At 36.3% G+C, this 26,245-nt stretch overlaps 1 protein-coding gene across 2 annotated transcripts in view; it reads left to right on the top strand.

Annotated features, from left to right (window-relative positions):
• Positions 1–22,037, top strand: part of shisal1a (shisa like 1a) — a 47,628-nt gene extending 25,591 nt beyond the window's left edge. The window contains exons 3-6 of one of the 2 annotated variants that reach the window (XM_066669230.1): positions 3,253–3,466; positions 12,059–12,370; positions 15,283–15,351; positions 20,683–22,037. In XM_066669230.1, the coding sequence (XP_066525327.1) occupies positions 3,253–3,466; positions 12,059–12,370; positions 15,283–15,325 (569 nt within the window). In that variant the 3' untranslated portion in view covers positions 15,326–15,351; positions 20,683–22,037. The remainder of the gene's footprint in view (positions 1–3,252; positions 3,467–12,058; positions 12,371–15,282; positions 15,352–20,682) is intronic. The other variant, XM_066669231.1, reaches the window with a different exon arrangement.
• Positions 22,038–26,245: the final 4,208 nt, after the last annotated feature.

Raw genomic sequence — 26,245 nt, 5'->3', positions numbered from 1 at the left:
ATTACCAAAGGATTTTGGGTCACAATGTAGGGCCCAGTGTCAGAAAGATAGGTTGGTGTCCTAGGTCATGGGTCTTCTAGCAGGAAAATTACCACAAACATACATCAAATAGCACTGGAAACAAAGCACTGGTGTGTTCTAAAGTGGCCAGCAATGAGTTCAGAATCCCATTAAACACCTGTGGAGAGGTCTTTAAATTGCTGTTGGGAAAAGTCACATTTCAAATAAGTGAGACCTGGGACCTGGAGCAGTTCGCAAAAGAAGAGTAGTTCAAAATTCCAGTTGAGTTGTATAAGAAGCTCATTGATTGTTATAGGAACCAAATGATTTCTGTTATTTTTTCCAAAGGGTGTGCAATCAAATATTAAGGGTGGTAATAATTTTATCAGGCCCTTTTTTGGTGTTTTGCATCTAATTATATCAATTTTGGCACTTTTTCTGTTTTTTGTTGTTCCAATACACAGAAAGGAAATAAGCATGTGTAATATCTGGAATAATTTCAAGGGTGCCAACACTTTTGGCCATGATTGTACATGCACACATAATACAGTCTCTGAATTAACTGAATATATATATATATATATATATATATATATATATATATATATATATATATATATATATATATATATATATATATATTTATATCTCATTCGATATACTTTGTCAGGCTTGTCTGCTCTATTTGTTTCAGTTCTCATTAGAAGCAAATGATTTTAGGCTAGGTTCCTAAAAACTGAAATAAACACCAATGTAATGAATGCAAATGTAAATACTTAATGCCTGTGGTTCACATACAAATGATCTGAATTAATGGGAAATTGAGGCCAATGATTTTGATTAAAATAAGCATTATCTTGTTGTATGTGGATACTGAATATTGATTTCCAAATGTGATCAAGACGTCTGACCATCTCCTTATGTGTTTTGAGAATTTGAATTGTAATCTATAGAATAGAATAGAATAGAACAGAATAGAATAAACTTTTATTGTCCTGCCAAAGCAGACCTTTTTGTTTGGTTTCACAACAGTACAGCATAACACAGACAAGAAGAAGAAGAAGAAGAACAAAATTAGTGTGATTTGTTAACATATTTGATAGTGTTAGGAAAAAAGCTCCTATATGCACCTTTTTACTGATCAGAGGCATCCTATAACATTGGCCTGAAGGAAGTAGCTCAAACGCAGCATGAAGAAAATGCATCGGGTCAGTAATTATTGCTGTAGCTTTCCTAAGTAATGCTATGTTATATAAAGATTATCTAGTGACCTTTGTTGCTGGCTAATTATTTTCCTTGCCGCTTTTATCATTCTAGCCAGTTTACATTCACTTAGTGTCAAATGTCCATACCAAGCAGAGATATTAAACACCAGTATACTCTCTATCAGGCTGACATACACCTTTTCCATGATTTTATTGTCAACCCCAAACTCCTTCAGTTTCTTCATTAGATCTCTGACTGACTTTCTTACATACACTGTCAACATGGTAACACAGCATCAGTGGTGGGAGACAATGTGTGTTATGTAAATTAAGCCCCTTGGTTTTTCCAACATTGATTGAAAGAAAGCTGGATTTACACCACTGTTCTAGCTTTAGAACATGAGCAAAATAATCTGTGACATTCTGGGAGTGTTTACATATGGTCTTTTATATGATCAAGTGGAATTCAAACTTTGATCCATCACCAAAATCATATGTTAATCCAAAATGTAAAGAGGCTTGAACATACACTTGCGTCAGATTGTGTCAATATGACTGCTGTACTGATCACGATTCACCATCCAAATAATATTAATTCAAGCACAGAGTGTGGGCTGATGTACTGTGCAGTAACAGATGGGCTACAGTCAGTTATTATAAACAAACACAAGTGGACCTCAAGGTGAAACAGACAAACTGGATACTGGAAAAACATATTGCTAGCATTCTCAGTCTAAACCACAATTCTATATGCACTAGACCAGCAGTGAGGTGCCCTGGACTGAGAGTGGACCCAAGTTAAAACCTCTCAGTTCTTCTGTCCATCCCATTTATCTGTCCTTCAGACCCCAGCAGCTTTCATCTATATGCAAATGATGGCATGCCTCTGCTGTTGCTCCAGAAAGCAGGATATGAGTTTGGAGGTGAGCAGCTGAGCTAGTAGATGAACTCAACAGTCAGGGCCCAATGAGCAAGTGGGGACTTTCAATTTTTATGTGTTTTATGTAAATCAGAGAATAAGGAATGGCCAAGGTAGTGGTCTGCCCTTTTATTTGATCAAATATTAGAACCTTTCACAGATCATCAGTCTATGTCAATTGTGTGCAGTTACCAATGCCAGGACTAATTCGTGGGGGTTTGCTTTGGAAAGTAAGGAGCCCTCGGCTGCAGGCTGTGGATGAGGGAAGGATATAACGTTCTAGTCATGACATTTAAGGTCATATTCAGAATTTTTGGGAATTCTCTGCTTGAGTGCCTCTCAACTCTTTTTCCCCCTAGACTAAATGAAATAAAAGTAATTATTTCCTCAGAAAGACTGATGCTTCAAAGCTAAAAAGTAGAATTTTCATTGGCATTGATTTGCAAGTAGTTTTTTTTTTCAGTATTTAGAAAGTACATAAAAAAATCTAACATTTCAACTGTTGCAATTTTGGCATTCTAAATCACACGTGAAAGCTCTGTACACATGACATAAGAATTAATTATTTAAGTGAATCAAGTTCACAGAATATAACAGCAAACTGATTTATTATTTGTCTCATTTTCAGGTATCTAGATCTGAACAGAAGATTTGTTGTTTGTAAAATATTATGTAATTAAATGTCTATTGAGTAGTGGTTTAATAGTGAGGAGTGTTTTTTATTTTTGTAAAAAAAAAAAAAAAACCTAAACTGAGAACCAGGGCCTCATTCAAAATTATGTCACTTATGACAATTGCAACTAGCTATTCATCAAACTATGCATTCCCGCCCAAAAACACTTCATACTAGAACTGCTCACAATTATCAGATGTTTGCTCCATTACTGCAAAGAGGCATCAGTCAGATATGACTAGTAGAGGAAATAAGGTGAGATTCATTGGCAATTTTTGAAAAAAAGTTTATATGTTACATGTATATTGACCGACAATAAACTTTTTAAAAATAAATCATGGATTTAGTATTCCAGGGCTTTGTGTCATTTTACCATATTTGTATTTAAATATGTAAAGTATGTTCTCTTGTTATCATGTCTCACATCAGCTCTGTTCATGTTTTTCTTTGGACAGCTCTTTCAGCCCACTTCAGGGTCTGTGAACCTTACTCCGACCACAAGGGGCGCTATCACTTTGGCTTTCACTGCCCACGTCTCTCTGACAACAAGACCTACATGTTCTGCTGTCACCATAACAACACAGCCTTTAAGTACTGCTGCAACGAGACAGAGTTTCAGACCATCATGCAGCTCAACCTCACCAGCAACTCCGATGGATTCACTCATAAGTGAGTAATAGCTATTTTAATGAGAGTAACTTACACATTTTCTCATTTCATGTAATTGTCTTCTTAAAAATCGTACTCATTTTCTTGCTTTTTACAAGTTTCAACTCTGAATACCTCTTATTAGATGCACCTCATAAAACTGGCTTGAAACTCACTCTCTTACACATACTTACTCATGTTTAGCAACCACTTCACAAAGAGGTTTTGTGAAAAGACTGCTTTGTGCACAAGACATTACATGTTCTTGTTGTATTCATTAATTATCTTTAGTATAAATGTAGTGTGTGTGTATATATTATTATTATTATTATTATTATTATTATTATTTATATATATTCTAAAAATATAATTGGTGGAAATGTCTCCAAACTCAGGACTGAAAACTTGACTTACAAATGAATTTCTGTGGTAATTCAAACAGTGAATAAAAACCTACAGCCATGTACATTTTTCCCTCAAACACACCGTTCCACCTTAATAGATGTAGAGTTTCTTAATGTAAACAACCAGAGAGAACAAAAGCAAACTGTAATCATTCTCAGCACTTCAGTGACAATGATATGTATTTTGCTCTTTTATGAATGGATCAGGGACAGGAGAGCTGCGGGAGTTTTTAAACACCTCACTGTATCTGCTGAAATATGTATCTAAAACAGTGGACATAATGTTTAAAAACTCCAACAGCGGTACTGTTTCCAGTCGTACCAGGACAACACTCACTAACAAAACACCACCTCGTCAGTGTCATTGCAATGCTGAGAATGAGCCACCACCCAAATCACAATTGTTCTGTGGTGGTCCTGTGTGTTTCTGACCATTGAAAAACTGGGAAAAAGTGGGGCTAACAGTATGCAGAACAACAGATGGACAACATTATGTTGTTCTAGAACTGCAAAAAAAAAATCCATGAATGTGGAACGTGAATCTGAAAATTAGAACAATGAGTGTATAAAATAGAGTCATGTTAAATGCACGGCTTTTTGGTGTAGTAAGAATACTAGTACAACTGAATATTCAGCAGATGATTATCACAAACGCAACACAAGTTTGTGTTTAAATCCCATTTTCATGTAACATGACTTTTGAAAGATACATATAAAAGATAAATGTGCCGTCTGCAAATATTTGACCTCACAAGGCTCTAGACATTTTTCTTTGAGATATTCTGCCAAGCCTTAATGGAGGTCCCTTTCAGCTGCTGCTTGTTTTGGAGGATTCTGTTTCCTTTTCAGCACATGAAAAACATGCCCAGTATGATTAAAATCAAGAGACTGACTTGGCCCGTTAAAAACTTTCCCCTTTATATTTCTGAAGAACTCATTGTCAAGTGCACAAAATGTTTTCAATTGTTGCCTTCTCCCATTATCAACTACTATATAGTGAATTTTGGAGACATATTAGGACACAATGTTTCTGTACACATACTTTGGTACTCCTGCTGTCCTCATCATTTCTATCAGCACTAAAGACAGTTCCAGAGGCTGCGATCATACTGCATTTCATGCTTCATAAATGTTTGATGCTGATGAGGGGTTTGTGTTTTTTAGGGAAGATTTAGTATTTCTCTTCAATGAGTCTGCTGTGAATGTTGAATCATGATGCTCTCACCTCAACACTATGCACCTCTGTGACTACTTTGACTGCTATTTTGGACATTCAGATAGCTCTAATAATTTATCTCTTGTCAGTTGCCATGCACTCTTTGAACAACCTGTTCATCACACATCAGTCAATCTTCTATACAATGGTCTGTTGCCCTGCCATTCAGACACTTCAGCATCTTAGTTTATATCGCTACTCCAGAACCATACTGTAACATACTGAGGTTAACAGCAACCTTACAAAGATAATTTTATCATTTTTAAAAAGCATATATTCTGCATAATGTAATTTGAATATATAGTGGGACCTCTACCTAGTAACTTGATCCGTTCCGTGACCCGGTTCATAAATGGAAAAGTTCGTTTCTCGAGTCAATTTTCCCCATTTAAAATAATGGAAAAGCAATTAATGAGTTCCAGCCCACCCCGAAAGTCACCCTTTTTGCACTGATATATGTTTACAACACTCTCAAATTAGTAAAAAGAATACATGTAGCATTACTACAAATAAAAGAGAAATACAGTGGTAACAGTAATAAAAAGAAATAATAAAGTTTTAAGTGGTTACACCTTGAAGACGTGACGACTGGCTGGTGGAGTAACACAGGCACTGGCTGTAAGACGGGAGGTGGGGGGTGGGTGGAATAACGGAGAGTAGGCGGGTGAATGTGGGGAGACAATGCGTAGATACGGCTTAACTTGGCACGAATTACACTAATGCTAAATTGCTATAACTACAATTTGCTAATCTTAAAAGCTCACTCAAGTCTGGGCGCGCTGGGAGACTCGCCTATTGGCGTCAGTGGCCATTTCTAGCCGCCGGCTCGGCGGGTTCATTTCTAGAGTCATGGTTCGTTGGTGGAGGCAAAAAATATTCAAATGCCCAGTTCGTATTTTGGAAAGTTCGTTAGCATAGGTGATCGTTAGTAGAGGTTCCACTGTGTGTGTGTATATATATATATATATATATATATATATATATATATATATATATATATATATATATATATATATATATATATATATATATATATCAGTGACGATTGCTCTAAGACTGCAAGGGAAGCTCAGCTTCCCCTAAAATATAAAAAAATAAGTGATCAAATATATACTGTTGTGTGTACATGTCATTGAATAAATATGCACAACAACGCGCTCAACTTTTTTTCAGAATCAGCTTCTTATCACTGGTAAAAACGCAGCTTTCCTCTCAATCATTCATGCAGATTCACAGTGCTTTAAACAGTGAGGACGCTGAGCGTCCACAGAGTTCAATAGTGAGGCATCGAAGTGCAGAGAAACGAGACGAGTCATTGGATAAATGCTGGGCTTTGTCCCGCCCATCGGACGCTCAGCATCTCTGTGGGTCTATGGGGCAGTGGGCTGGCCTCGGCTGGCCCGGACACTCAGCTTCTGCATGATGATTGGATGATCTGTCTGAGGCTGAATCCCTTTTTGATTGACAGTGAAATGAGCGAATCAACGATTCTTTGGTGTAAAGATCTGTGGGAGCACAGGCGGGCACACTTCACATGGGCCAAGGCTGTTTAAGCAGCCTATCTCATTGAGAGGACACTAGTCAAGTCCCTGGAAAAGACGCCTTGTTGGTACAACAGGGTCACAGATCATTTTCTTAAGAAGGAACAGAGGGTAGAATTTACGTATAAATAAACCGACACATTTTATGATGTAGGCCGAAATTGAGCTTCCCCTCCTTTAAAGAGCAGCATCCGCCACTGATATATATATATATATATATATATATATATATATATATATATATATATATATATATATATATATACCGTGACCCTATATATACCCACCGTGACCCTGAACTGGATAAGCGGTTATAGATGAATGAATGAATGAATGAATGAATGAATGAAAAAAATATATATATATATGGCCAAGTCAATCACCCAACCTGAACTCTGAAAAAAAGCCTGCAGAAAAATAGCAACAAAAATAAATGTGACATTTAATTTGCTGCATTACCAGCTTAGCACAGCATCCCCAGGGAGTATCCCAGCATGTTATAATGTCTGTAGGTTGTAGACTTCAGGCAGTTAATCTTTGCAAAGTTTTTGCCACCCAGCACTAGGTGTGAACATTTTAGTTTAAAATTAAAGCTGCCAATCTGCACTTTCTGGGCAGCACACTGGCGCAACAGGTAGTTTCGCAGTTACACACCTCCATGGTCCCAGGTTTGTGGGTTTAATCCCTGTCTGGTCACTGTCTCTGAGGAGTTTGGTGTGTTCTACCAGTGTTTCCTCTGAATGCTCCAGTTTCCTCCCATGGTACAAATACACATGTTGGTAGGGAGATGAAAAATATCCATAGCTGTGACTGTGTGAGCATGTGGTGTCCTATGATGGACTGGCACCTCGTTTAGCGTGTGTTTCTGCCTTGCATCCAGTGATTACGGGTAACCTCAGAACCCACTGAAATCCTGAACTGGATGAAGTGGTTGCAGAACGTGAATGAATGCATTCTGCACTTCAACATGATAAACATTGTTTCATTCCACTCCAGTGAGTACAGAGCATAAGTTAGAAAATGTGTGTCACTGTCCAGTTACTTATGGACTGCACTGTAACTGTGGAGTAAGGCATGGCTATAAATCATTGCAGAGATAGGCTCATCAATCTTTTAACACTTTCTTACATCATGTGGTGTATGAAATGATGTAAGATGCAAGAGACCATCTTCATTACTGGACATAGACTCCAGAGTTTCAACACGCTGACTTGTTCATCTGGAAATTCCTTGTTACTGGGATTTAAAGCCACACACAATATACACTATATGGCCATAAGTTTGTTGACACCTACACATTCTAACATTTCTTCCATTTCATTCTAACTTTCTTCCTTCTTGAAATCTATCATTTCAGTTTTGTTGCAGTAATTACTCTAAATATTTACACTACATTTTGAAACATTTCTGTTAGGATTTGATGTCATTCAGGCTGAACGTCATTTAAAGAGGTCAAGTACTGATATTAAACGTTTAGTTTTGGATCACAAAAGCCAAACCAATCAATTCTATAAGGGATCTCTGTGTATTTATGTAAATATATATATATTTGAGCCAGTCTAGTGATGTTTCAACAATTCACATAACAGTAGAGCTGATATGGCCAAAAATGTTATCACAATAAGTTTTTCTATATTGATTGATCTCAATATTTATGGAAATATTAAAATTATGTCACACTGTGACAAAGGACTTCCATCTAAAAATGTAGTTTAAATACACCAAATGTTCATTAATGTACAATATTTAAATTATATATATGGTATGTACATTACCCAAATTCACAAGGAAATATTTCACTGGAACTATAACATTTTCTTACCACATAAAGTAATAATATATATGTGGTGTGTCTTAAAACATTCTTAGGCCATTACCACCTCAAGCTTTTAAAATAGCAGAAAGGCTAAAAAGATAGATTAAGAAAAGTTTAAAATAATAAATAAATAAACACTCCCAAGTGCTGAACTGTAAACATATTTCACTTGACCCATTAGAAGATTTAGAACTGTGCTTGTAACAGTGGGAATGCTTGAAGGTTTTCAGTTTTGTAAGTGTTTATCCAGTTCAGGGTCGCGGTGGGTCCTAAGCCTACCCAGAATCACTGGGTGTAAGACACCTACATATCTGTGCAAGGTGGGAAAAGTTCTGCACTTGTGCAGTGTTTATATATTGGCCATGTTTACTTAAGAGAAGCAGGCTGATCTATGGCTTTGGATCTAATTCAAAATTCGCAAGCAGAGAAAATTATTTTGTGTGAGGAAAAACCACGTCAAGCAACAAAAAGTGCTTACATTTTGAGTGAAGAAAAACATGTGCGAGGACAGTCAAGAGAGTGCACCAAACTCTCCCTGCTCACAAGGGAAAGTTTCTACGCTGGTGTTCTGACAGGGGGTAGCCATACCAGAAAAAAACACCCCAAACACAGAGTGAACAGGAGACTATAACATATTTAATATATTTAGTACATACACACAAGCACTTGAATAAAGCCTGTTATAGTCTTGTTTAGGTTCTCACGTTCATGCGGTTGCCTATGTTCACTGGCTGTGCTAACCAGGAAAAGAAATGAAGGTTTATTGAGCTTCATTATCCAACGCTCATCATTGTTATCGAGCAAAAATTCACAAAAAAATGATATAATTTTATCACCAGCACTGAGTAAAAGCATACTATAACTGCCACATCTGTTAATCAAAGTTTCCTTCTTTAGCTGTGCACCTCAAGTTTGTGTGAGTGTGAAGCTCAGATAATAATTTAGCTTATGAAACTTCAATATTCAAAATATATTGCCTTAATCATCACACGCCTATCTGTTTAATTGCTTTGTCATGTTTAACAGTCCTGCTTATGTGGTTTCTGACAATGTGTGACATACTGTTATCTATAATAAAGGCTGAATTATGCCAGAACTTTTGTCCAGTTACAATAGCCTCGCAGCTCATAGCTGACTGGCTACAACTGGGGAAAAAAGTAAATTTGATTTTTTATAAATTGTTATAATAAATTAAAGGCTTTATAAATCTGTGTGTCTGTGTCTTTATGAAACTTTAACATACACAGAATTTAATAAGCAGTATTTTTTAGTTGGTGATTATAGTAGAAGCAGTGTGCTCAAAAAACAACTTTCTCTTGAATTGTAAGTCTGTTTATCCATCAAGCTGACTGATGATAGACATTCAAATAGCTTGATTTGTGAGCTTCCTTTTCATCTATAACCACACTTACTGGGAAAGTTACAAACTCTGTAAAAAGGTTAGCATGCCCCTGTTCGAATAATTTTTATAATTATTATACACTACACACAACACTTCTCACAACCCAAAAATGACATGATTAAGTATTTTGTTTATCATTATGACTGTATTTGAGTTGAGTTTAATACAGCTAAATGATGCTCTAAGTGATAACATGCCCAGTTGTTGTCAGATGTTATTCATTTTGACACTGTCTAATAAGCCTCAACATTAAGACTCTATACCATTGAAAAGAAATCTGTTTAAATTTTCAGTTCAAGCCAAAAACCTGTAAGGAACCATCACAAGGTACTGGTAGAAATATTCATTGCATGTGAGCATAATACAAATTCAAATGCTGTTGATATCTGTCAAATGACAAGCCTTTGTTTTGGTTTGTGCTTTTTGATCTACCATTAACAAACAGTTTTGTGCTCTCTCATGTGTGGAGCTACAGCATTCATCTTCCGATTTCATGATGAAAGGACTACTCTGTGGCTTCTGAGTGCTGCCACTTGAAGCAGAAATCAATTAGGAGCTCAGCAGGCAGTGCCTTATATCAGCTGAAAGTGTCAGTGCCTTGCAGCAATACACAACCCCTCAAATGGCTGGGTAGTAGATATAGGTGCCAACATCATTCCACGATATGGATTTGTTTCACTCATCCACAACATCTAAATATAGAAATCAGTTCGTCAGTCATCCAGCACTTACCCTCCACAAATCATCCAGTCCCTGTCCCTGAAAACAAGATAAAGGATCCGTTCATTAGGGGAAGCTTGTAAGCGTGCCCTGGCACTAGGCAGGCGTGAAAATGTCATTTCACACTTCAAGCTCCATTTGATCCTCCTGGGTCTCCGTAGTTTGAGAGCAGTTTTTCTGCACAAGGGCTAGCTGTACAGCACCATGACTCTGATCTACACACTGAGCCTTCTTTAGCATCCCACCAAAGCAATCTCTCCAGACTGCAAAATGCAATTAAACCACCTTGCTGCTGCAGCACAAGGCTATGACCTCTATTTACATTTCATCACTTGATTTAAGTGTAAAGAACTCAGTCTATTTTTTCCATTACAAGAAATATTAACACATTTCTTTTTCAGAACAGTTGAAACCCAATCATTTTACCACTTGAAAAATTTAGTTGTATGTAGAACAGTACAATATAAAATAAAAGCGTAACAATATTTCTCATGTTTCATTATGTTGTGGCTTCTTGCTTAATTTTGATTTCATTATGTGGCAGCAATCTGGCGCAACAAGTAGTGTTGCTGCTATACAGCTCTAGGGTCCTGGGGTTGTGGGTTCGAGTCCTGCTTCGGGTGACAGTCTGTGAGGAGTCTGGTGTGATCTCTCCATATCTATGTAGGTTTCCTCCGGGTGCTTCAGTCTTCTCCCACGGTCCAGAATCACATGTTGGTAGGTGGTTTGGCTACTCAATATTGTCCATAGGTGTGAATGAGTGAGTGTGTGTTGCTCTGCGAAGGTACTGGTGCCCTTTCCAGTGTGTGTTCCTGCTTTGCACCCAGTGTTTTCAGGTAGGCACCTGACCCACAGTGACCCTGAATTTGATAAGCGGTTACAGACAATCAATGAATGATTTTGTTGTCCAGTAAGAGATGAGATGCCAATAAAGGCCAGAATGTCTGACAAAAACATTTTTTGTGTAGATTATAACAGAGTTCTCACTGGTTTTTGAAGATATTTTGATCTAAAGTCTAAAGATACTTGTTTCTTATTGCAAATACAAAGATAGAGCATGCATACAAAATAATTCCCTTTACAGTCCTTTACAATGGAGGTCTAGGGTGGTCATTGTTCTGAAAACACCAGCAGCATGTTTTAACTAGCTCTGTTAGCACAAACTTTTTTTTTTTTCTATTTCCGTTCCTTAATAAGAGCTTTTTTTTGACAGCTGTAGAAGCCATAAAATTAAGTAATCTAACAGTGGAAGGATAGTCATAGACACTTTCTAACTCATAGGATTATCTTCTAATGTCCTCAGGTGTTCCCTTAAAAATTGCTGGGTTCCAAATAAAGGCAGAAAGACAGAGTGACATAGCATGTCAGGAATAGCTGATAAGTCCAAAGTTACAAGACCCCCAAGAAGAAAAACCCTGTTGTTAGGAATGTGTAGAATTAGGTTATAGAGAACATGCTTCTTTGGTATTAAATGTTATTTCTTCTCTTACTCTGGTGTGTCCTGCTCGTTGCAGTAATTACACAGCACTCATCGGAGTGTGGATTTATGGCTTCTTTGTCATGGTCCTGCTGGCCCTGGACTTCCTCTACTACTCAGCCATGAACTATGAAGTGTGTCGAGTGTACCTAGAGAAGTGGGGACTTGGTGGACGATGGCTAAAACAGGCCAGGCTTCAGTGGCATGGTGTAGCTGTGCTTCAAGAAGGAGAGGTGAATTCCGGGACAGGACAGAGCCAGGAAACACACCAACATCACCACCCCAGACACAGCCTGAGGGGCGATACACAGAGCCCTACCCTTATGACGTTTCAGACCTCCACAGCCTGGTGAGTCTTCTCCACTCTCAGGAGAGGTGGAACAGTTTAAACAACACGTATATATTACACATTCAGGAAAAAAGGGTACTGCACATTCTAAATTCACTTAGTTGTACATTGGTACCATATCCTGCCCAAAGGTTTTTTAAATGCAAAGCCACAAAGAATCAAGACAGGGTATATGACGTCAAAAGCCCTTATTCATCAATGCCGTGCACAGTCATATTTGACCAGAAAATGAGAGCATGTAAATTTCATTGACTTTTTAGATTATTATCAATAACATCTTTGGCATAGCTTTAGTTTTAAAATCTTGAAAAATGCCAGCTTATACTGTTAATCATATATAAAAGCAATAATAATGAGAACCTAAATTGAATAAAACAATAATAAACTTATCTGTAAACATGTAAATCCAGTACAAATATTAATGTACAAACACCATTTCAAGAAAAGTTGGGATATGCAATTTTAAAAAAATGTGATTTGTGTTGACTTATGCAGTTATTGGAGAAGTTATTGAGAATAATCTAGATTGATTAATGTTCTTATGAGGGGAGGGAGTTCGATGTACTGGAAGACATCTTACAGAGATGTTGCCAGGTCATTATGTCCATGAGTAGGAGCATACACAGATTATAAAGAGTTTTATCACCCTTCGTTTTTCAAAAACACCCCCCAATCCAAAAGCATGAAATATATGACTCAATATGACCTTACAGAGAATAAGAAAAAGCATAAATATTATAAAATGAATACTTTTCCAACATTTGTTAATTCGCTTGAACTTTTACTGAAAAAAAAAAACCTTTGACGGGGGAAATTAAGAGTGAAGTTTTGTTGAATATTTAAGTTACACCATTTTAAAAACATTTAGCTACAAGCAGGTGACTTCATAACAAGTGAGTGTATTCTAATTGGGTATAAAAGCAGCACCTAATGCTAATGCTAATGCTCAGACTTTGCAGTCAATGGTGGGTTGGGGGTTATTCTGAAATAACAAATAATATATGTGACTACCAAGCCCTCAGATCACATTGCATGAGAAACTCTCATGATACTGTGATTAATTTAGCCACATGTGTGAAAATACCATTGATTTACTGGTGTATATTGGACTTTCAGAAGGATAAATGCTGCTATCAAGGCAATATATAAGCGGATGATTTAATCTTTTAACAAACATTTAGTGCATAATTACAAAAAATATAAATAAATAAAATACAGTCTGTTTGTTGTAAACCCTTTATGCTCTGGTAAATGTGCTGAAATGGATTGTGCTGAAACGCAAGTCTGATAATTGCATGTGTTTGGAAAGAAACACATATTTAACAAATCCATGAGCATGGATTTGATACACTTCAGATCAGAGATTAGCCATGCTTTAGGGACACATGCAAACATTGATGCCAGAAGGCTGGTGACGGATTGAAAGTCTGACTACTGAGGGATATTTTGTGTTTCACTGACTTCACTGTAGGGTTCCTTTTATATTTATTGCTAAAAATATTTTCCACACAGTAAATGTATTGAGTTCTAAATTTTGATGAGAATAAAAAACAATGGTATGCAAAATGGAGCAGAGTTACTGTTGCTGGAAGCATTTGTTTTGGTAAACTGACCTATCCATATATCAAAATAAGCTAATTTTCCAGTGCATTTATGAAGCCTGTCAATTACAGAATAATACATTTTCAGTGGGTATTCCAAGATTATTCCAGAAAGATGGTTTCTCTAGATCCATTGTCATAATTTTCATTCCTATTTCAGGTGGGCCACGTAGATCTATGGTTGATTTATTTATTTTTTATTCTGCTTCAGCAGACTTCATACTACCTCATAATCAGCTGATGAGTGTTCCAAATGTATGATTTTCATACCCTAGTTGTTACAGTTCTGAAGAATTAAAGGATAAAACTAGTGAAGGGTTAAAAAATACTATGAAATAATATGAATAGTATTTAATATGAAATAGTGCCAATGAACCACTTGCTCTACCACTCTGCCATATCCTTCACCTACAGTACGTCTGGAAAAAGTGAAGCGAAGTGGAGGCAGACAAGTGGAATCTAGCGTGTAATGTGATGATTATGCACCCCAGCCTTTGAAGATATGGAAAAGGTGTTCTCACAGTTTGGAGAGGAATGGATGAAATACTATACTGCATTTGTCCATTTTCTTTTTTCTTTTTTTCTTTCTTCATTTTTGTTCAGTTCAGTGTTTATTTTTTTTTAAACTTTGAGTGACTTATTTGGGAAAAAAATGTATGCATGTAATTATTATTGTAAGGCATTAAATATTGTGGGTCTCTGTATCACGTAGTACTGTCTGTACCAAAAATAACCCACTATGCTCATGAAGATATAATTTTCACATTATGATTACTGAAAAAATATGAGCGTAGTCATCTTGCCTGCTTTTGCATTATTTTCAAATCCAGATTCAATACTGTATGGGGTGGTTTTCCAGACATAGATTAAGCATAGTCCTGGACTCCACAGCATTGTGAATTGTGACTTTTCATTGGTAGGAGGATATAGTGCAGGACTAAGTTTAATCCCTGTCTGGAAAACCAACCTTATAAATACTACGCTCTAATCTATATAATTTGGAACCTTAATTTTTTCAGCGAGAATAATAGTTTTCAACTGAATTGAAAACCTTTACTATAAATTGACAGAAAGCTCAACTTCTCCTTGGAATGTATTGCTTCACTGAGCTTTTTTTAAAGACTTCAATCTGTTTAGAAATGTAAGCAGAATGATTTATTGCTGCACATTTTTATGAATAGATTCCTGCTTGTTGCAAATTGAAGACTTCAGACTGAGACTGAGCTTTGTCTAGAGTTCATTGTTTGGAGTGCAGCTATAATTGAGGACACCTGTTGAGTTGTACTTCTTAGAATTAAGTTGTTTTGACAGGTGGACCCTGGGATATTTCAGCTTCTCTGCATGGACCTCGTGAACCACAGAGACAGCTCCTAAACTGAGGTGCTCTCACATCACCAAACTTAAAAGCATATTGCAATGTATTATAAATGAGAACCATGTTGTGTACTGACAGATTTAAACCAGGCCACAAAAGGACACACCTGCTGGAGCATTGCTAAGTCTAAAAACACAAGAATTGGATCATGTGAAAGAGAGGGCAGAGGTCAGCCTGCTGTACTGGATCAGCTGTTCATCTTCATTATAAACAAGAGCACTGAAGGCTTAATTAGAGGCACTGCCGGTCTCTGGTGCTGCTCTACTGGCTCAAAGGGACAGGGTCTGAGTGCTATTCCATATCTCACTATATCAGACATTCCATATTTTTCATACAATAATGGAAAAATATGCCAATATTGAAGTGTGCCTTGGTAAAAACAAAGTAATTTTCTCTCAGATTAAGTCCAGAAGGTAAAACAAGCTGAGAGCTAGGTGTTGATTTGGAAATATGTTTGAGCACAGATAAGAGAACACTTGGAATAAATCTTCTCTGGAATACCTTGGAAAACCACAAACTATATCCCAAAACCTAGGCAGCAGCCTGGAAAGACAAGTACATAGAATTTTCTTTAAAAGGTGACAGGTGTAAGTAGAAACCAGACTAGACCGATGTCTGCAGAAAGGATAATAATTTTAAAAGTGGGCAAACTTAGAAAAGACACATAACTACAGGTACAATAGTACACAAAGGTCTGGTCTGAAGACTTTTCAGTTGAAGGCCTGAATAATTAAGGAATTTTCTTTAAGGTGCACAAACCCAGACATTCACAGAAAGACAGAATTAGTCTACACTAAAGACCTTTACACATCAAATGACAGATTCAAACTGGGTTAATAAAGTATACATAGAATTCATTATAAAAATCCATCTCTTTTATGAGATCTGAAGTCTCTTTTGCAAAATCAGTTGTGCCTAATACCAGAGTGTATAATTTAGGTGTGAAAATGCCTGATTTTTTTCACATTTCATGTGAATTTAATTTTTCTACTAAATGGTGACTAGTTTTCATGCGTGAAGTAGTTTTCACACATATGTTCCTACACATTTTGCATATTAATCCAGACTAAAACTGCTGTTCACCGCTGAAAATGCATCTTTTCATACCCGCTCTGTAGATTGTGAAATCTGTAGATTGTGGTTTTGTGGGTATAAGGGGAAAAATGTCATAAAACACTGATGACAATTTTCATGTGACCACCACTGTTCTAAAAAAAAAAGGAGAATATAATTGTAATTATGTTTAATGTATTAGGCATTTTAATTTCTTTTTAAGCTGCTCCATATAATATAGGCTGCATATTGATAGGCAAAACACAGTATTTTAGCAGTTTTTTATGTTTTGGTTGCTAGGTTGCACAATACATCACAGGTCATCACAGGAGCACCATTCACCAATTTTGTTGATATTTGTGTTTTATTGTGGATGGGGAACTCCTGGGAAATAGATTGAAAATGCTAGAGTAACCAAAGCACAAAACTTCCAGGGCAGCCATTAGGCCACTTTCAAAAACAGTTAGTATAACATCTATAGAAAAGCACAAAATAAAACTATGCTACAGACAAGCTAGACAGAGGATTTTAAATCCCCCAGTATTGTGCCAGGAAGCAATGAGTTTGAGTGCTATTTACTGTTCTTATCTATCATTCTATCAGAAACTAATCATTCTACATTAGACCCTCACATATAGTAAAGATTTTAGAAAAGTAGAATGAATCTACCAATTATTATACATTGTACAAAAAGCTGTTAATCCACCTATATTTTATAGTCTTCCCATATGGTGTATTTATGACTTGACTGACCAAGTCCTAACATTGGTGAGTTGGTCAAAACTACAGTACAGAACACCCACAACATTGACAGATCAGTGTTATCCCTTCTTCTCCATGCTTGATTCTACTTTTCTTTTAATAAACAAGTTTGTGAGTTTAAGCAGGTGTTTCAAAGCAGGGAATTACACAAAACTGTTCAGTGCTGTAACCCTCTGATTCTGATCTGCATGTAGACCTCTCAGCTAATTGTAACAGGTGCTTCAATAATTGCAAAAACACACAAGCTCTTGCAGTTTGTCATTTGTCAGTTTGTCGAGGCCTGCTGTAGGCTGTAATTAAATTAGCACAGGGATATAATTAACCTTATCTAATATCATGGGCAGATTTGAGAGCATTTATAGCCCAACATATCATCACTGTCCAATTAAAAACAGGTATTTCCCTTTTTTTTTCAGGTATTTGTGGATTTTGAGATTTCTACATCATTTGAGCAGCTGTCCTTCATATTGTATGAATATTTAATGACTAATGGACCAATAGAAATGCTCCAAAACTATTTGAATTAAATCTTTTTACATTGACTTCCATTGATATATAAGTATATATATATAGGTATTTTCCTTCTCCTTTAAAGTTGCTATTTTGGGAAATATGTTTTAGCCGGACCGCCTACTGGGCCAGCCTACACACTCAGAAAAAAAGGTATGGTAGAGGGACATTATTGGTCACTAAAGATACGAACAGTGTAAATGTACCTTTAAAGGTACAACAGTGCTGTTAAAGTCCAGTTGTGTTCCTTAAAGGTACATTACATTCTCTCCTCTAAAAGATTTCATTACAGCATTTTTAAATCTACATTTAATATAGAATAAGTTACAATAGTGTTCCCTAATTAAAAGTACTGAAATGTACACTTGAGGGTACCACCACAGTGACAGCACAATGTACCGCCTCAGTGACAAATTTACTGACAGTGTAGAAGAGGCATTTTCACTTACTGACTGACTCCTAATGTTGAAATTCACAATGCGTGAGTAGGAATTGTTTGTTCAGTCGTATTTCACAGAGAAAACATAAGGTGGCACTACTACAAACTCTGATGTTCGTGAACTAAAATTGGGACGTTTCGTAGCATTTACATTGATATAATCTGGTTCGCAAACCAGAAAACATGTTCCTAGCTGGAACCAAAGAACAGTAGGAACCAAAGAACAGGTTTTCTTCTGCGAAAACCGTGGCTGAATAATAGGAAGTAAGACAGGAACACGTTCCGTTTGTGTGTTTCTGGGGCTGTGTTTGGCTCTGCTTTAGTTTTGTTTCTCTGCTGTTCACAAGCTCAGCAGGACGACATTTAACTCTGCAGTTTTTACACATGTATTACATCTCACAGAAATAGGACTGCTGAATTTATCTTATTTTATGTGAGTGTGTGTCTTTGTGGTGGGGAGACATTTTGTGGCATTAGTGTGTTTATAAAATTCCATATAGCTGCGCACAGCCACATTAAACTTCACATGTTTACTCTAACCTGTTACATTGAATAAATAAGTAATTTTAATTTTTAAAATAAACAAAACCTTCTTGGTCTTGCCAGTGTTATATACATTAACACAAAAACGTTGTGCTCCTTTTTTCATATTAGTCCTGCCCTTCATATTTTTTGTACAACACAATCACTTAATAAAAACCACACGTGAACTAAGACATTGATATGAAGCACCAAAGCTTCTCAAGACCTTCCAATGACAAGGGTATGTATTTTTGGCTTTCCTATTTTGAAATGCCAGAAACACCTGAGACTATGGCTAATGGCGGTCCAGCAAAACTAGTCTTGCTTAGTTTCTCTTTGCTCTTATTAACTGGACAGCAATGATATGAAGATTGAAAATAAGCATTATTACATGAGAAATAAACAATTTTTACCTGACAAATATGTAGCAAAATATTAGTGAAAGCTATCATTTATTGACTTTATTATGTTTTTTTTTTTCAATTAGAAATATGCATGTCACATAAGAAGACAAGTCAAATTGCTTTGTTGTCGCTGACTAGTTTTTATTTCACAGATAATGTTCCCACATGGGGCCTTTAAAAAAAATTCTACAGAATCTCTGAGATATCCAGTAGGTCAACTGGCTTAACAAGTAGAAAAATCACTATTGTGTAACACCAGTACATTTGTTTATATATTCACACATTTTAGTATACAGTCCTTTAACTAAATTATTATGGAAATATATAAATCTAGTGGAATTCAAAGTGAAGGGAAAATCAGATCAGATATGTTTCAAATGATTTACTTGCCTGTGTAAACATCCCAAGGTGGTTACTTTTTATTACGCTTATGTTTATGTAGCAGGCTATAATCTCAGATCAGATTTACTCTTCCTCTTCTTTGCCAGATCAGATGGATGTTTTCAGAGTGACCAGATGTCCTTACTTTTCTTGAATGAGTCCAGCTGTACTAGGTGCTGGAGGATGGCTATTGCTTTATGAGGGTGAAATGTGGGCTAGCTATTTTTAGATTTACACAAATTACAGCTTTGGAAATAGAAAGTGAAACTATGTCTCAATGGAATGCCATGTGTAGTTTGTCTTGTTTTTATCTGCATATAAATGCATCAGACTTCAAAATAAAACAAGTGATAGCCATTTTATTTCCTTTTTTAAAGAAACCAAAAATGAAATCTTCTTGTGTTTGATGCTCTTTATGGTTAAACAGTACAGAATCTGAAAAATTAATTTTTCTTTGGGGACTACAATGTCTTGCCTCATATGGCATCTCCATTAATGGATTGTTTTTAAATATGCTTTGGGGAAAAACTCTGATCTCTAATCTATTCGAGTTTTTAGAATCCTTTCATGCAATAACCTCCTCTGAGGAAGCCTTTATAGTCATTAGTCACTTCACATGTCTGGTTCCTATCACCACCACTGTGAACATTTCTAACTCAAGACCTTTCCCTAGAGTGTAACATTTCACATCCCACAAATCTGAATGGCATATGTGTTTAACTAATTATTAAATCAACAATGTAATGAAGCCAAAACATTTGACAGCTCCTATTTAATTAAGGAATTCCTATAGAGAAGAACAAACATAATCAGATCCACTAATTTTTTTTGTTTGTTTGTTTTTTGTTTACTGCAACAGTCAGCTTGCTGTTCATCAAAATATCTTTCTTTTTAAAATAATGCATTAATATACCTGCAAAAACATGGAATGCATGCAAAAAAACAAAACAAATAGCAGGACTTAAAGCTGCTGAGTGGTGTTTGGCAATATTGTTTCTTCTAGAGGAATTTGTCTGTAATACAATACATTATGAAAGAAAATGCTTATATTAAAACATTTTCAAAATCTACAATATATAGCCATAATTTTTTCAAGCAATCATACATTTTTCAATAAAATCAGAGGTGTCCAAAAAACGTGCTGATTCACAGGTAAAATGCATTATTTTTCTTTAAGGGATGGACGCTCAAACCTTTGTCAGGTGATTAAGTTATATGAAATTTAATGTTTATAGTTAAATTTTATTTAATATTTCTTTCTGTAGATGCTTGAAACTTGAATCGTTCAGATGTACTGTGCTTTGAAGACAAGAGAAACTGAAGAGGAAGAGTTTTTTCTACAAGGCCTTATCTACCTTTGACATAGACAGTATGCTTCAGTGAGGAAACAACTCGTCTGCTCCTGACCCCAGTCCACCTTGCAGGAGAAGCACTTTCTTCATAATCCGCCTGCAAAGCTTCAGACTGTAAACAGCTCATTTCATGGCTGAGAAGCCTGAACAGTAAAGTGTCATCTAGAGCTTGATGAAATAATGTTCAGATTTGGAATTCTGTTCAGATTCAGTTCAAGTTTGGAAATTGCAACAAAGAAAAAGTGGATTCTGAATGTCTTTCAGGAGCTTTCTGTTTCATACTATAACCCAGAAAGGTCTGACTTCTCCTAAAGCACAGGAAAAATTATTTATTAATGCTCCAGTTATCATACCAGCTATCTAGTGCTTTTAACAAGAAAAGGTTTGAAATAAAATGACTCACTTATGGCTTATACTGATTTAACCTAACAAGTGCATTCAGGATTAATCATACAGTTTGCTTCACTTCAACAAAATCAATTCAGACTTTTGGTTTGGATATTTATATTATTTGAAAGTTGAATATGCCATCCAAGCATTATCCAACAAAATTGACAACGATTCTTGTAATCTTGCAATATGGTGAAGTCGTTTTAAACTACTGAAGTCTGATAGCGTCCAATAAAGCAATATGTAATTTTAGAAACCGACAAAGATGATGTTGAATTTTACTCATGTGGTTTTTTGTTTGTTTGTTTTAATGAATTACTTGATGGTGTGACGCTGCCTCATAGACCTTTTGACTCTAGGCAGGCAAAGCCATAGGCCTGTTAGCAGACAGGGAATCCTGGTAGTAGTTATATTTCCCCTGTGGAAAATGTGCACTGACTTGAAGTGATTAATTAGGAATAGGCAAAGCCAGTAGCTATGTAGACCATAGACATCAACCTTGCAATAATGCACAATATTGTGTTGCGTTACTTTGTGTTAGAGAGAGATCTTTTGTGATCATGTTTTGAGTCCTTTAGATTAATTTCTTCTCTTAACAGGCAGATGGAAGCTGTACTCAGTTCTGGTGATGGATTAAGTTGCCTTACAGTAAGTCTATAGTGCACACCCTGCATAGTAATATTAGATACTTCAGTCCAGGTGTAGTACGACTGTGCACCTGTTCTTTCTGTGGTTTTTAAGACTGCATTGTGTGTGTAGACACAGTCTGGTTGTACTTGCACTTGTTAACTTTTTACTGTCGCAAACTGCGAAAAAAATAAAGTTCTATCTTTTCCAGTGTGTTCAATTTGTCTGTGGGATCACCTTACTCTTTCAGCACAGTGTCTTACTTTATACTTTAAAATTTTAAGACCACCAGAGCATCCAAAAGGAAGGTACATATACACACACCAACATCATTCAGCACAAACACAGCAGTGTTTAATGACTATCAGCACTGTTAAATTTCCCTTAGTGTCACAGCGTGCCAGAATTTTATCTTTACTGCATTAAATAAAATCTAGAACGAGGCCACAAAAATCCATGCTAAAATCAGATGAAAGTCTTAGTACACATCATTATAAATAATAAGAAATATTTAGATATTCATTCATTCATTGTCTGTAACTGCTTATGCAGTTCAGGGTTGTGGTGGGTCCGGAACCTACGTGGAATCATTGGGCGCAAGTCAGGTGCAACCGGTGCATATTTAAATATACTGAACAAAAAACAAAAAGGCACACCTGTGCAATAATCATGCTGTCTAATCAGCATCTTGATATGCTTAGGCAAATTTTTGAACAATATTTGAGAGAAAAAGGCCTTTTGTGTACATGGAAATAGTTTTAGATCTTTGAGGTCAGCTCATGAAAAAGGAGCAAAAACAAGTGTTGAGTTTATATTTTTGTTCAGTATATATAAATGATGCTGAAAGTTTGTCAAGTCAATATATTGAAAGTATTTATAATAATCCCTTGAGAACACTGTCTAACAATTAGCTGAAAAAAAGGCTTTCCAGCATAAATCTGTATTTATTCTGTTCCATTGTTTCGCCCAATAAATGTATTCCCAGACTAATAAATAAATTAACTGATTGGTGCATTGTTATTGGGGGACTAAGGCTTTGTTAGCCACATTACAAGCCCCATTGCTCATATATGATTATATTCCCAGGTGAACTCTGTCAGTATTGATGGTTCACATTTGTGTTTGTTAAATGACCATATCGTCAGTGAACCTGTTCCTGTAAACATTCCTTATAAGCAAGTCATTATCATTAACATCCATTTTATTATCCACATTTGTCATGAAAAACATAACTTTGTGGTATCAGAAACAACAAAAAGAACAGGTCTGCAGGTCAAGTCAGTGTTTCACAAATTGTTCTGGTGGTCATGAAGGTGAAAACTATTCTTTTAGATATTGCTCTGTCTAGCTACAGTAGAGAAGTGAAGTAAACAATTTTATGCACATGAGCAACCTACATGAAATCAGTTGAGGTAACTCTCATTCAAGTCCCATAGGCATGTATAGAATGTCTCCCTAGGATCCAGGGTCACACATTAAAGTGGCCCAGATCTGATTTTAAAGATCAGTTTTTGAGTCCACACAACTCTAAAAAACAACAGATGTGTCATATGAAGGGAAAATGCATTTATGCCAATTTATGCCTGGTAATTTGAATGTTCCCTAACTAATTGAGGTCCAATTCTGCTTGCTGGCTGTAATGTTAGGTACTTCTTTGACATACTTCTGCATTGGCCCACCCATAATATATATGTCATAAAATTTCATCTTCAAGAAGTGCTTAGAATCTCTTTTCATGTGTGAGATTTAATGTGTTAATTTTTCAATATGTTAGGGTGAATCCACTGTTGAAACTGTGAGTATAATCCTCATATAAATCCACAGATCTATGCTCTGCCATTCATATTATTGAGATATCGTTTTCCACTAGATTTGCCAGTTATTCAGTTTGTAAAATTATACAGTTAAATAACAAGCAAAAAAAAAAACATGACTGAAATATTGCTGTGAAAATGTAGGTGCCCCCAAACTTGTAATTATTAGCTGTTTTTGGCTTGAAAATAAACAGTTGATTAGACTACTCTTTATTTTCTAATCAAAGCAACAATTAAATTATTATTTTTGTATTTTCTGTTATTTCAAAATCCAAGTAATCTCAGTGTTGCTGGTGAGTCTGGGCTCTTGGGTGGTCAGTTGAATGTTCCAATGACACCAACAGCCTCCTCATGTTATTTTTTCATCAGGTATTTGCACATTTCCTTCTCTCAATAACAGCTTTTTGACAGAGGCACATACAGTTTGACACAGTGTTGAGTTCTCTCCTCACAGTGGATAGAAGCAACTGTTCTTCATCTGAAATAAGAGTGGAGCTTTGTTCCCCATTTAATTTACCTAGACATCACCCTTTCTTCCACAAATGTACTGTCTGATATCTTAGCAACTCAGAAATCAATAGTTATATAAAATTACTGTAGTACAGTGTTTCTGACTTTGTCTGAATAAAAAATATTTACGAACCACCATTGTAGCCTAACTATCACTGATCTTAACTTTGAACTCTTTGCTTCTCATTTCTTGCTGCATGAAAATAAACAACACGCTGAACAGTTGAAAAATAATATCTATCACTCCCAGCTTTTGGGCTTCTATTCTTTACTGTTATGCTTTTATTTTTATTTTTTCATCCACACAACTGTCAGACAAAGTGACCAGGCTCTTTGTGGTTGTTAAAAGCCTCTCTGTAAGTCCCAATGGCACAGGAGTGGTGCTTATTACTGGCCCACAGGGGCCAGTCACACCTGCTCCCCCACAGCAGCAGGAGATGCCTTGGCTGGGTCGAGGTGTGGAGAGAGTTCCTGCTCTAATTGGTACCAGTGCGTTTTTTTCCCCCATGAGAAGTCACAAGATGTCCACAGCTCGAATAGTTGTGACCAGACCTTTGTCTGAAACTGTGACCAAATGCCATCAGATGTGGCACAGACTCTAGACAATGCTCGTGGAGGACAAACTCACAGACTTGGGAGTGTGTTAGTCTTAAACCATCATTAAACCTCAGAGAACAGGACACCCAAATGATACAGCTACACTAATGCTAGAGGTCAAAAACTATGAAGATATGTAGAGACATTTGACGATGTCTAAGTTAAGCATATTTAAAGGGAAAGTCCACCATTTTTCAATATTTACATTTAGGGCAGACACTCTTATCCAGAGTGACCTACAAGGTTACTTGTATTACAGGTAGGCCAATACAGTGTTAGGAGTCATGTCCGCAGACTCTTATTGGTGTATCACAGACTGTTCGCCCAGTCCTGGAATCAAACCCAGGTCTCTCACATGGGAACCAATGGTGTTACAATTGTAACACTCCAACCACATATTGTCGCTGTCCAATTAAAAACATATATCTCCCAAAATAGTAACATGAAAAGGAAAAATAAACTTCTTAATTTTCAATGGAAAAAAGAGAGGTTAGAGGTAGCAGACATCTGAAACATTTCATATTTCTAAATGATGACCTTACTGATGAGAGGTTTTTTTGTTTGTTTGTTTACATTTTTAACATTCAACACTAATAATCATTAAATGATTTTATATACATTTTATTTATTTACATGTTTGATTTTTTAAGCAATATAAAATTCTGCTTCTGTCCCATGAAATCAAATATATCTCATTATGACTTACTCAAGGAGTGAATACAGGTTATATCTGTGCACATTTGACAGTGTGAACAACATCAGTAAAATTAATCTGGCCTTGAATTAGGAGGATTTATTTGCTCGAGGAATGGTCACTAAGAAGGAAGGTGCAATGGTGGATCAAACAAGAAGACAAGAAAATGAGAGTGGGGGAAGTGGTGTTTGGAAGTGGTATGATAAGAGTTTTGCATCACCAAGAATTGCCACCATTTGTCACGGCTTGCGAGGGGTCTTTTTTGTGGCTGGTGTGTCTACTTCAAAACACCACAGCAACAAATCAAAGAGACTGCATTAATCTATTAGAGCCCTATTTATATCCCCCCACTGTCTGTGGAGATCCATGAAGCTATTCTTTGGGTGGCATGAAGTTAGCTTTAAACAGATTAGCTCATTAAGCTTGAGCTGGGCTCTTTATGTATGCATTACCGCTTCATTCTCTCTCTCTCTCTCTCTCTCTCTCTCTCTCTCTCTCTATAGAGCACTTCAATATTCAGAAGCAGGATGAAATCACACCATCTACATTCACCTCTTAAGGCCCACGGCACTCAAGGGAGCTATGCTTTGAGTCTTTGGGTATTTATTTCCAATGTTTCATTTGTACAGATGATGTTCTAAAGATAAGAGCAACCATCTGGCCCACTTTGAGTTTCATGGTCACTCAGTAAGCCAAGGAACACATCAATGAGACTTCTGGGGGATTTTGCATAATAAAAAAAAACACAGTTAATATATTTTTCTAAATGGCCTTGGAAAAAGAAATGGCCTAATTTCAGGTAAATAGAACATGCAGTATAATGATAATGATAGGCCAGTAGACA

This window comes from Hoplias malabaricus, chromosome 4 (assembly GCF_029633855.1).
Source record: "Hoplias malabaricus isolate fHopMal1 chromosome 4, fHopMal1.hap1, whole genome shotgun sequence".
In the NCBI taxonomy this organism is placed as follows: domain Eukaryota; kingdom Metazoa; phylum Chordata; class Actinopteri; order Characiformes; family Erythrinidae; genus Hoplias; species Hoplias malabaricus.
This window is presented reverse-complemented; position numbering and strand designations above follow the sequence as displayed.